The following is a 13631-nucleotide window of genomic DNA, read 5'->3' on the forward strand; positions in this document are numbered from 1 at the left end:
TCAGGCTCTGCAGCAGAGTTTTATTGAAACTGCCACAGAACAGAGCTCGTGCAGCCAGATGGTGGTGAGCAGCATGCAGGCAGAGCTGCCCAAAACCACCCAGAGGGTGTCCCAGTAGGCCCAGGGGGAACTGCACAGCTACTGCGCCCTTCGGGCCATCAGCATTTCCCGGATGTTATCTTCTGCTTCCTTCACGCTCCGCTCCAGGTACGACTTCTTCTGCTGCAAGGCAGAGGAGAGTTAAGGTCCACCTTGGCACTGACAGCACATGCCAGGGTGCTGGGGCCAAGAGCTGCCCAGGGCAGAGCCGCAAGCAGCCTGCTGAGGGCACGCACAACTTTATGGGTTTCCCAAAGTGAGGACAGTGGTTATTCATTTCCAGAGGCATCCTGGAAGCGTTAATATTTAGCCTGGGCAATGTTTACACAAGACTTTGAATTTTGTTCCCTCCGAAACCTTCTCCTCAGAGCTGCCTGGGCTGTTGCAACAGCACAGTTGCAAAAGTGGGGTACATTAACCATAGCAAGGAAGGAAAAGGCAATCAGATCCTGTAACATTTGGAGCCTAGAGAGGAATTAACATGCTGAGGCCTCCTTATGGAGACAACAGCAAAAGCCTTTCGCACTTGGGTAAAAAAGGCTCTTTTTCCCAGCTAGGCCAGTTTTCTAAACCCAGACCCTCCTTTCTATCAGAAATTCCCTGGCATCACCACCAAATACGTGTGTTTCCTTAATCATCTTTAATTAGGCTAGGCTTGGCAGGGAAGGAGCCTGAAGCTGTGCATCCCAAGATAGGAATTCAGCATGCAGCGTTTTTTCCTGCTAGTCTGGGTGCTCCTAGGTGACTGGAAAAATTGGTGCTTGGTTCTTCCAACTATTTTCTCTGGGTTTCCAAACAACAGACACAACAGTCTCTGCTGGACATCAGGCCAGCAGAAGGCATTGCTATGTGAGTGCAGGCAGCCCCCACCGCTGGATGCAGACCTCCTTTGCGGCAGCAGGGAGAGCACTGCTCCAAATGCATTTTGTTAAGGGCTGGGGGGGACCCTTGGGGAGGCTCCTCAGAGCTGGGCTTACAGAGGACCATGGGGAGAGCCCTCGGGGGCACATGCAGGGCTCCACGAGTGGTACGTGGTGCACATTGGCACAGGGCTTGCTGTCCTCACAAGGTCCTCTTCTCAGCAAAGCCTGCTGGGGACCGCTGTGGACCCCCTACCCCATGGTGGTTACAGCCACACGCTGAGCACCTTCCTGCGGGCCTGGGGAGCTCGATAGAGCTTTCTCTGGGCCACGCTAGGAAACAATAAGCATTGGCAGGATTATTATTAAATTACAGGAGTCCGGGCCCCAGCCTAGAGCATCCTGCCTAGAGGCTCCACAAATCACCTCCCCAGCCCCAACCCTGCTTCTCCCAGGCACAGGAGCCCCCCTATGGAATGAATGACCTCCAAAGCCCATCAAAACCAAGGACAGCTAAAGGAGGACAGCGGAGGTCCTCAGCACTGCTCAGCCATGCAAGGGGGCTGCAGGAAAGGATAAAAACACATGCTGCTCTGGGGTGGTGCCCCAGCTGCCAGCTGTCTGGAGCAGAGCAGCACCCATGGGTGCAGGCTGCAGCAAAAGCATGTGCTGGCCTCCACGGAGCAGCACCCTCCTGCTACGGGGGGCAGGACTTGTGTGTGAGCCAGAGGACATGACCACTGCCAGCTGGCAACAGGCAGGAACTGCAAAGTTGATCCTCCCCTGGCAGCCTCCCCCTGCCTCCTGCAAGCCCACAGGGAGCTGGGACCCATAATGCTGAAGGAAAATTCATTAGCACATGGGACAGTCCTGCTGCCACCACTCCCCATCCATCCCCTCGCAGCAGAGCTGCGGTGACACTTCTGTAAACTCAGCTGAAATGCCCGTGCCATGAGGATAGCTCTTCTAGCCCCATTTCTAAATACTGAAGGTCCTTTATTTAAATAGTAAAGGTTGTTAGTGACAGCTAGGGCCATGGGTATGGCAAAGGGCTCCTTGTGCCTCTCACGTGGTCCCCAGGCATGTGGGATCCCTCTTGCTTACAAGAGCTGCTTTTCAGGAAACCACTGGGAGAGGAGGCACAGCGCAGGTTCCCACTGCTAACAACTCACTGACACATGAGCAGGACTTCTGCCACCGCCACACCATTCTCACGCTGCCCAAACAGACGTCGAGGGATTTCACATCTAGGGAACTGAATCTGAAGGTTGCGAGGGGAGACAGGTCCCAGAAAACCTGCATGGGTCTGAGCTCCACCTCGCTCCACTGACTGGAGGAGAGTGGCATCAGCGGAGCTGATTTCTATGCATTCATTTATTACTAATTTTTTTTTTTTAAATGCAATTAAATTAGTCTATGAAACAGTTTTGGCCTTCTGTCCTCTCCCTTTCCCCTCATGCCCAAAAGGCAGCAAGAGACATTTCCAGAGAGCAGCTCTCCGCAGGCAGGCTGGCCCTGGTAGTGACCTCAGGAGGGCCAGACAGCCCTGCTGCCACACAGGGAAGCCTCCACGTGCAGCCAGGAACTGGCATGCTGCAAACGACGGCTCTGTTCTCTTAACATGGTGGAATTTCAAACATCCCCTGTTAGAAAGCCATGCTGGCAACCATTTGGCCCCACTTCCCCGAGGATGAGGGACCCTGAGTACTAACAGGGCCTGATGCAGTGCAGGAGTGTTCATGGCTGTTGTGGCCTACGCAGATCCATGCTGCCCGCTCCTGCACAGTGGCATGCTCTGCCCTCCCTGGGGGAGCAGGGGTGGGGGAGCTACACAGCTCATGGCAAAGGGAGATGGTTTAATGCCATTTCTTTACTTCAGCATCACCTGCAGTTCCAGGCAGGTAAGGATTCAGGGAATTTGTATTTCCCTTCCCTCACTCACTCTCCTCTGTCATGTAGTTTCTGGGGCAAGGATCTGGGCTGGTCCTGACACTTTTACTCCTTCCTCCCAAAAGTAGCCTCCAGGAAGACTCATCCCTGGGTGCAAGGAGTATCCCTTGAGCATCAAGGGAAACCCTGCACCCACAGCTGGGGAGCCACAAACTTCCTGAGCTCTCCTGCAGGCCAGCAGCAGGCAGCACCAGAGCCAGCACGGCAGCTGGCTCCCACTCTGACTAACAGCCCAAATCAAGGGGGAGGGAGGAGCAGACAGTTGCTGCATTTTCCAAGACGCATGGCAGAAACGAGGTGTTCCTTCCCAAGGAGCTGTGGCCTGGTGTCTGCTTCGGTAATTACAGGAGAAAGAACAGGAGCTTGCGTGCAAACCCCTCCTCACCGCGATTACTGGGGTCTAGACAGGAAACTCCATCTCTCCCTGGTGCGCCTTCCCAGGGAGCAGCGCTGTGAGCAAGCCGGCTGACACATGCGCTGCCTAGTAACACTAGCTCTCCAAGAGCCAGGAGACAGTCTGACAGCACAGCTCTTAAGTCACCCTGGAGGCTGTTCAGGTCCAGCCAGATCTGCCAGGCTGGTGGTATCTGCTCCCTGTGGGAGGAACACTACTGCAGCCTCTCAAACCCCACCTCCAAGCTTCCCTGAGCTCACATGCATTCATTTGCACTTGATGTTGACTTGCAGCCCTAATTAACCCTATGTCCTCTGACCCCACATTTTGGGCCAGCCCGTAGCTGCTAGGTTTTAGCTCATCACCCAATTAGCTGCATATATTTTCCTGTGAAGGTGTGTTCACCCTCCAAGTGTTAATTCTCTGTTGCCTATGCCAAGGCAAGTGCAGCTAGCAGCAAATTTCCAGGGCAATGCCAGAACTGTACTACTGGTTTTGGTCCCTCATGAAATCAAAGGCTACTGCTCTCCGCAGCCTCTGATATTACTTCTACACTAGTAACTCCAGTGCTCGCCAGTCAGCAGCCCAACAGGACATGGCAGCACACTGGCCCTGCACAGCAAGCCACTTAGTTCAGAGGCTGCACAACCGAGCTGCAGATTCAGAGCTTCTACCTGCTCCCCACACCAGCGGTGCCATAAACTGCCCCCACCCACCCACCAGCTCCTGTGGGCCTCTGGCCAGACAAGGTAGTTAATCAAAACAGTAAGAGATACCACTGCCTGAGTCACAGAGTCTCAGGGTAGGACTGAGAAAGGAGACTTGCTTTGGGAAGGCGACGGGGTGAAGGTGACACATTGCCACTCAGCTCCCAGAAAAGCCTGAACTCATGACTTACAAACAGGGCCACATTCTGCAGCAAGGCTGGGCAGTGCCACGAGGTGCTGGCGTCTCCCCAGCAGTTACGCAGAGAGGAAATACAGACAGCACAGCAGGAAGAGGCTGGTTTGTCAGCCAATGGCTCTGGCTGCAGTGAGGGGCCGGTTCCTCCTCCTGGTTCACGACTGCCACATCCACTTGCTAGAGATTTATTTACCACACTGAAAAATACACTTCTTGAGCGTTACTGAAACCTATTTAAAAGGCACAGCTTCTGAATGCCCGCTCGGCCAGGGCAGTGAGCACACCACCCCCCACCAGCCTCCTCCACCCCGCAGCTTTGGGAGGTTTCAGAAATGCCACTTTGTTTCCATGATCCACCAAAGTAACTCCCACACAGGGAGGAATGACCTGAGGTTGCAGGTCCCATCAGCACATGAGAAGCTTCTCCACCCAGAAGCGAGGAAGGGGAGCTGGAGGCCACCTGGAAGGTGGCTGAAGGCATGTGGGAAGGTAGTAGGATTTGCAGCTACAGATTTCCAGGTGGGCAGCACGCTTCACATGCGCTCTGAAACCAAGCCAGCTGCCTTGCTCCAGCACAGGACAAGCTCCTGCACCCTCCACAGGCCATCCACCAGTTCTCATCCAACCTCTTATTTGTGGTGACGGCCCCTCAATCCCCCTCCTGACCCGCTCTGTCCCCACACAGGAAGGGCACTGCCACCTGCACTGGGACACGAGACCAACACATGGTTACTGCGACAGGCTAGCGAGGTCTGGGCCACATGCAGAACACCTGATAGGGTGCAAAACTACAGAAGCAGCCCCTAAAAAGCCAGCACTGTCAATGCCTCCCAGCCTGTAGTTTCATAATTCCTTTAAACTTAATCCCATTGTGAACACCAGTAACCTTCCCTAGCCAGGAAGGGCTGCAGCACTCGGGAGCAAGACAAACCACAGCCCTGATGATCTGTCTGAAAACTAGCCAAAAAGGAAATGTTCTCGCCTACATCTGCTTTCTGGAAGTAGGTTTACCATGCTACCGGCTGCCTGGCACCAAGATGGAGGGCAAGAAGAAATGGCCAAGAACTCTTCTTTTGGGCAGCAGTCCACCCCACCTGCTGGACCTCCCAGCACCTACCAGGAGCTCTGAGGCTCTCCTGCACCTGACCACAGATGGTGCCACCAAGCCAGGCACTCTCCCCTCCCAGCCACTCTCCCCTCCCAGCTCTCAGGAGCCTTCCCCACTTCCAAGCCTTCCTGCAGCCTTCCTAAACCAGATGTGTAGGGCAAGGGGCTAACCTGTGTGGGGTTTCAGTACAGCTATGTAGAGTAAAAGCGCCGTCTCCCATGTGATCAGAGATGCAGCCAAAAATAGGACTGGCAGCTCACGCAGTCTCCCATCCAACAGGCAACACACATCAATCTCCTGGGAACCCTTCCCAGGAGGAAGGGCAGCTGTGCAGCCAACAGCCCTGCAGAAGGATCCACACGGCCCAGCAGGGAGGGTACCACCAACCCCAGCTCTGCCTGCAAGGAGGGCAGGGCAGCTGCCTCGCACAGGACCCTGTAACCCCAGCAAGAATGGTGGACTGCAATGCCCACTGCCAATATGCTCCACTCTCAAGCAGCACTGGGCAGCTGCAGGCAATGGCTCTGGGCAGCTGCTGCCAGCCCCGGTTGCCTCTTTGTTTCACCTGTGTATGAAGCACAAGCTCTTGGAAGCACCAGCTTGACTGGCCGCAGTCAGATGCTACATATGGCAGCACCCACAAGCCATCCCTCACTGCGCTTGCTTCTTACTGATGCGCACTGGAGCGGCGAGCCTGTGCCCTGGCGCTCGTGGTTATGGCAAAAGCCACACCATAAATACTCACCCCTGCCATTATCCCATACCATGGCTCCCCCTTGCACTTCACTCCGTCATGGGCAACACTTGCTCCCTGACCAGCTCTGTGCTATTTGCTTTTGGCAGCAGCTGTAGAAATACTAGATTTAATGCAAATACAATTACAGTTCACACCCCAAAGAAGAAAAGGAGTTGTGGTTAACAGAGGTGGCCCATAGCCTTTTGACACAGTGGGAAGTCACTTCCTGCTCGAGCCTCCCACCTCTGTTCCCATTGCATCATGCTGCTAGCAAGGCCAGTGCTTCACTGGAGAAGCACGATGACGCACCCAGACCTTACATTCCTGGCAGATTAAACCGCCAGCATCCACAGATTCCACAGCAAGAAAAAACTACTAATCAGCTCCTCTTGGACGGGCTTTCGATGATCAAAGCAACATATTTCCCCCAGCACTGTGATTCCGTCACCTCTGCCTTCAGAGAGAGCTGGTCAGCCACTGGCCAGACCTGCATGTCTGCAGAGCCTTGTCTAGAGCTGGTAGTTCAGCACAGCATTTCACAGCATGCATGCTCAACTCCAAAAGCCAAAACAGCACTTTTGCTCTCAGCAGGAAACCAATACACAGCAGCCCCAGTTTATTCATGCTACATTACACCTCACTCACAGGTGAATTTTCTTTTTCAAGTGGCTGTTTCTCATTCAACATCTACTCCTTTTGCTCTTCAAATTCCACTTCTCTCTCTTCACCTCAGCAGGAGAAAGAGAGCTTCAACCCCTGACCTGCAAACACAAATATCCTTAAACCCAAACAAAAATGTTTCCATGGAAATTTAGAGATCTGATATTGTAACATGTCTTCTCATTTCAGCCTTTAAAAAAAAAACAAACAAACAAAAAAACCCCACCAAACTGTTTTTCTACAAACTTGTTTTACATCCAACTTGTGAGGATGAAACAAGCTGGCAGGTTCCTTCCCAGAGAACACCTCCCTCCCCATGGCTTGCAGCACGCTTGGCTACCAGCCACCAGATGCTGGCATCCCACTCTCACGCTTAGAAGGCTTTCGTTGAATGCTGCAGAGTCTTCAGGGATGATGCAGTGCCTCAAATAGGAGCCCTGATACAACTCATCTTGTGACACCATCTCAATAAACCTGCTAGCCGAGAGTTTCTGTATCTCCCAAAGCTAACCCAGGTCATTTTTGGCATTCCTTGAGGGCTCTGTGTGCACACTCTTTGGGAAAGTGATGAGCAGATCCCGAGATAGAGCTGGGAGCACATGCTTGCCTGGGGAAGCATCTTACCCGAGAGGAAAGAAATCTGTGCTGCCCGCACACTGGGGGCCAGGCAGCAGCAGCAGCCTGAGCTGCCCTTGCTCTTGAGGCCACCGCTGCTGTTAGGGTGGCTGGAATTGCCCAAACCTCACTTGCCAGAGAACAGCACACTGAGCCATCATCAGGCACACTGCGGGCAAGGCAAACATTTTGGTCAGCCTGAGATCATGGAAGATGATATGCCTAGGACGTTCACTCTGTTTAACAGGATTTTACTTGGAAGCCATAAACAGGAAGGAGGTGGACCTGCTGAACAGCACCTGGCTGCTTCTGCTTTGGGAGAAACTGAAATAGTGGGCACCAGCAGTGGGGTGGGGTGGGTCTGCAGGCAGTCCTATGCCCTGATAGGTCCACCCAGCCCTGGTCCTCACCCAGTGCAACACTGTAGCACATGTACACATTGGGGAATCACGACACTACAGCAACCATCAAATATTTATATACACTTCAAGACTTTCCAAGCAGTTATTGCTCTCAGGAAGTTGCCCAGAGTTTGCTCAAGAGCGAGTGAACTGCAATAGGACAGGAGCTCAGCTGGTTTCTGATGACAGCTGCTGACAGAAGCACGATGACGCCATTTACCTAAGAGGAGAAGTGATGATTCAGATCCCTGGGTTTTCCCTTAGCCATTCTTTCCAGAAGGTAATGGGGACTCTTGGTCACTTCAAAACCATCTGGATTAGAGTGAAGAAGAGAAGATATCAAGCATATGAGTGTACTTGCCAACTCCGGAGGATCTTTAGAAGCACCTACCTAAAGAACCGCTGGTGCAAATCCACCTTCATCACGTATCAATCCTACCTACAGCACAACCAGCAAGGCTTCCCCCATCGTTATCATAGCACCTTGAAACCATGAGGAACATACTCTGAAAAAGCTAATTTAGAAAAGCATCCACTGCTTTCCACACTTGGTACCAAGGGAGGTCACCTTCAAGAGAAGAAGGGGCACATAACAGGCAGAAAAACCTGCCTGCAGACCAGCCTTTCTGTCCCCAAGCCCCAGCCCTGCTGGGAGCACACTGCACATACCTTTTCTCTCAGCCACGGGACAGCATTTTCAGTACAGGTGGAGACAGTTGCTCTCTGTGACTGGGAAATGATGGATTATTCCAGTGAACTCCTGCACCCTAGCCTGATGTTAACTACTACAAAAGCAAGCCAACTGGGAACCTTTCAGTAGGTGGCAGCAGAAATACATTATCAACCCAGAGGATTCCTTTAGGACACCCCTTCTTGGCAAAATCACTCATTTAGAGCAGTTTTCAGAGAAACATTGCTTCAGGTCAGATACTGCACCCCTAACCAGACTTATGACAGTAAAGTCAGGTCCAACCCAGAGAACCTGGGGAGGGGAAACTCACCCAGATTCTGAAAATCCCCATGTTTTGCTTTGGCGGAAGTGTCCCTCACCAAACTGCCTCTTGCAAAACGTGGTAAATTCCCTAATTCGGTGCTTTGGTTTCCATGGTCCTGCAGAGCCAGTATGGCTCATCAGAATACCTCCCAGCAATATCATACCACATTTGCAAAATCATACCACACCTTTCATCTCTTGCAGTCCTGGCCAAACTTGGCCATTTTAAAAGAAAAATTATTTCCATAAATTTCAAAGACTCAACAAATCAGCAACAAAATGATGATGTAAACTCACAACTAACCAGCGTGTCCCCCTAATTCAGACACCCTTGAACTCGGCTGCCTCACAGGCAGAAAGCAGCCACATCCCTGCTAGGAACACACTTAGAGACAGATGAGAGGAACAACCCGGGCAGCGGGGCCAGCAGGAAGTCATGACAGCCTCCCCGCATACCTGGCAAGCAAGGTGTGGCTTCATAAAGCTGAGTCAGGGCTGGGTCAGGTCTCCTGCATGCAGGAGCACGCTTTCCAAATAATCGTTTCCTGTTCTCCCCAGGTGAGATGGAGGAGATGGGAGCAGGACAGAGGTTTAGCCGGCACAGATAATCCCAGAACTGCTCAGCATAATGGACAGCGAGGAGCAACTGCATGGGCCTGGTGACTAAGGCAAGGACAGCAGCACTGGTTTTGTGAATAACTATTACTCATGCAAGGAGGAATTTGGAGAGGGACCCACATCCAGCTCAGCTCATTGCTTTGGATACTTCTGCAGCTATAAGCACAAAGGAGAGCTTTGACAACGAATCAGACCCTGGTTTAAAATGACAAAGACAGACTTAGCTACCAACTTTGTGTTAAAATGATTTCAGTGTAATCATAAAAGCAGCTTAATGCTAATCAGTGGAAACAAGAAACGTTTTCAGACCCAGATGACTAAATGCAGGCTCCTGGATGGACAAAACCATTTAGTCACAGCAGGAGAAGCGGTTTTTTTATTAATGCATAATGTATTTAACTTTCCCCTGAATTACAAAGGAATGTGAGCATACTGGCAAAGTTTGCTTGAAAAGCTTTTTCCCTTTTTTTTTTTTTTTAAATCAGAGCAAAGCCAGCCCCCCAAATCCTAAAACGAGTTCTCCGATACATTTACTTTTAAAGCAGCTCTATAACTAGCTTCTAAAAGATTTAAAAGGAAGCAATCAACACCCATGTTAATTATTCTCCTGCTTTTAAAAATCTACAATTATCCACCTAAAAATAAAGGTAGGAACAGTGAAAACAAAGAGTCATCAAATTCCAGTTCTCCCTTCATGAAGCCTTTGCCCTCTCAGCTAGTTTGTGTGCTTACTTTGCAGTCTGCAGTGCAGGGAAGACTAACAAAGAATTACTAATTAAGCAGTTGCTTGGAAAAATCTGGGAGTTTGAAACCTCACTGCGGTGAATGATTGCTCCAAATGAAAGATCCAGCCTTGCAAATGCATACCCATACACATGATGTTATAAATACATGACTAAATCACCACTCTTCACAAAAATGTGGTGAGATGTTCAAGTTTTTATAAGCTATCCCAGGTCTAAACCAGTGGAAGACCCTTTCGGAGAGCTGGGAACCCCCTCTTAACATGTGATTACTTCTTCTTTCTATGCCTCTAAGATTACAATGTCATGTTTTGCAACCAGTGACTTGTGCACTATTTAGCATAGGACAAGCTTCTTACGCAATTTTCAAAGCAGAACATATTCTTATTTGATCTTTATCTAACAAGTCTACCATAGAAATCAGAACCAGTATTTAAAACAATACACCTCCTATCTTGTGATTACCGAAGAGCATTTGTTCTCTTTTAAAGCTGCAAGGTGCTAGCCATACACAATCAACTTTCATTTATCTGGGATAAGAGATGATGCGATTCAGATAAAAGAGAAACAGTATAAAATACACATTAAGTTGGGCTGTAAGAATACAATCCTTTTGCTGTCCTCGCTTCTGACAAATGACAGACTGCGAGGCTTTAAACATAAAGAAATAAGTCAAGTCAGTGATTCATCACAGCCTTGAAAGCAAGGAATAAGGCCTGTTATTCACGTTACCATCAGCAGAGTCAGTTTAGGGGACAGAAAGAATTAGAGCAGCATTAGTTATGCCCCAGTTCCTCCAGTATTTACCTTAAATTTGTATGGCCCCAGTCCAATGTCAGAGGGCTTCTCCATAAAGAATGGTTTTCTCCTGATAGTGTTAGCTCTATGTACATTACACTCTCAACCTTCTCGCTGTTTCATTATTTTAAAGCCTATTTTTCTCATTGCTCAGAGTATTTTTCATTTCAAAAATCAGGAATGAGAACGCAGATTCTCCGCCCTGTAAGAGAGCCAGACCCAGACCTATGGGGGGAGGGCGGGGGGGGTGGGGCAAGCTTCAGCTACTCCCTTCTTCAAAACAAGCATCTCCGTGGAGGGCAGACTGGTGCTGACAGCTCTGCCCATGCAGACTGTGCTCTGCTCTCCTATGGGAGTGCCTGTGGATGCTCCCCAGCTGACAGCAAGCTTAAGCAGGCAGCTGGACCACCCATGTCCTCAAAAACTAAGCTAAGCCTCCAGCTTTGCAGCCTGAAAAGCAGGAGCAAGCCCTCAGTGAAGGCACAGACTCAGGCCTGGATGACAGAAGCCAACAGAGTCAAGATGAAACATTTCCCAGGAACATCACCAAGTCCAAATATCCATGCCCAGAAGGACCTGCCCAGACACCTGCAGCTGCCTCAGACACCCAAAGCCATGGAAGATAAAGGCTATCGCCTGGCCTGGTGCTCACAGGCGCCCTGATGAGGCTCTGCAGCTCACCTTCACACCAATCTCCATAATCTGTGGATCTCCCACAGCTTCCTCCTAAAAGGTCCATACAAGCCCAAATGTTAATCCTACATGTTAAGTTCACTTCCATACTCCACCTGTCCCCACATCAGGTGTCCAGTCTCCCTCTACAGCAAGCAGAGGGAGAAGATCACCTCTAGGAACAAGTGACCCTCTGGAAGCACTTATTGTCTTTCACTTGACTGCAGAGAACATCTGGACTCCTGACTCGTAGATGGCCAGGGGGAGTTAATGAAACTCCAAGGTGTGATTCAGGGGCAAGAGGAGAAGGAGATATCACCACTCTGAATTCCCAAACATCAGATACTGTAAAGTTGGGGGGGAGAAGGGGAAACAAATAGAAAGAAGGAAAAAAAAAAAAAAAAAAAAAAGGCCACCCAACCAGAAAAAAAAACGCCAACCTGCAAACTATCTGCACCAGAGGAGTTTTGTACATGTTTGCAAATCATGATTGCAGCTGAGCCCCCAGATGGCACAGATAGTTCTGGCTTGGCTCCTGTACAAACAACAGCAACAGAAGCACGCCAGCCTTTCTTACAGCAGACCAGGCCATAAAGCCAACAGGGCTGAAACCAAGCCAGGGACTGACCTCGTCTATGCACACACTTAGAAACAAGGGGGAGCTTCTGTGACAACATGTGTTTAAAATCATGTCCTCGGTACGTGCGTGTATGCCAGCAATGGAATGAGAGAACAGCACGCTCACCCAAAGTAAAATCTGCTCCAGGCTAAAGCACAGAGGGCTATTCTTGAGGTTTCCCCTCTCCAAAGCAAACAAGAGCATTCCTTATTTTCCCCTGTTTATTTAAAAAGCCCACCACACATTCCTGGGCACTGGCCTATCCCAAGCCAACCATGGGATGAGAGCTTCTACGCTGTAAATCCCAGGAAGAAATTGGTCTAACTTGGGAACAGCCTAACAATTGCTACCTTCTGATGGTCGCTTAACGGTCTGCAAAGTTCACCACAAATCTCAAGAGACTTGTTTTCACAGCGTTAAAGCCACCCTCAGAATTGGCCTCCACGCTGACGGTTTCAGCGTAAAAACCAAACGGCCATCCAGAGAGCAGCCGCAGGAACACATCAGAGGCACACGGCCGTGCTGAGCAGATCCATCCGAGCCATACCTGCTCAGAGAACATGAACTACCAGGCTCCGGCACTTCTCCCCAGCCACAGCTTGCCTGCTTAAATCTTTGTTCCCACAGGGTACAAAAGCACTGTTGTGGCAACCATCAGAGGCGCCCTGGTCGACTCATCGAGAAGGGGGCACCGCCATTACGCCTCAGGGCTGCAGAAAAGCCATTTTAAAGCTCCTAGAGAAAGAAGATTAGAGAAATGGAAGCTGAAGCACAAGCAAGTTTGCATCCAGGCAGCACCAGGGAAGAAGTCTGTTGTTATCTCTGATGTCTGGTCACCATAAGCCATTGCAATGCAGTCACTTTTTAACTTTACCAGGAAGGAGCCCTGCGACACCATCTAAGCCTTTAAACACGGAGCACAGCAGTGTTTGAGAGCAGAGTGTTTGTTTCTCCACCATGAATGAGAGCAAATAAGTTTTCTGTGTGGGATAGGGCAATTGGATGTGGCATTTTAGGGATCACATGAAGAATGTCTGAATTAGAAATCGAACACTTAGGTATAGCTTTCCTGATTGTATTTTCTACTCCAGGCAGACAGAGAAGAAAACTACCCCTTTATCTCCACAGCAGTAAACTTTCAATCTCCCATACATATGTGAAAGAATTGCCTGGGAAACAAGCACACAACAATGTTGTGGTCAGAGTTTAAAACCGAAATCGACTTCAACCAGAAAGCTGCAGGTTGCTTTTGCCCTTTTCACAAAGGAGCTAAATTCAGTGGCACACAGGAGACAGAGTTGCCCAGCAGAGCCTCCCCCTTATTTGTTATTTTTAGCAATTTAGTCTGACAACGCCTGACAACTAAACATGCTGAATATAGCAGGAGAGAAGGGGACTATCAGATATTATCAGAGAAAACACACAGCAATAATCACTTTCTCCACCCCAACGAAGAATCAA

At 50.0% G+C, this 13631-nt stretch overlaps 1 protein-coding gene across 2 annotated transcripts in view; it reads right to left on the reverse strand.

Moving 5' to 3' along the window:
* Positions 1–13631, reverse strand: part of PFDN1 (prefoldin subunit 1) — a 32502-nt gene continuing 18871 nt past the window's right edge. For both annotated transcript variants that reach the window (XM_075510220.1, XM_075510219.1), the window contains exon 4: positions 1–222. In XM_075510220.1, the coding sequence (XP_075366335.1) occupies positions 139–222 (84 nt within the window). In that variant the 3' untranslated portion in view covers positions 1–138. The remainder of the gene's footprint in view (positions 223–13631) is intronic.

Source organism: Mycteria americana, chromosome 8, assembly GCF_035582795.1.
Source record: "Mycteria americana isolate JAX WOST 10 ecotype Jacksonville Zoo and Gardens chromosome 8, USCA_MyAme_1.0, whole genome shotgun sequence".
NCBI lineage: Eukaryota > Metazoa > Chordata > Aves > Ciconiiformes > Ciconiidae > Mycteria > Mycteria americana.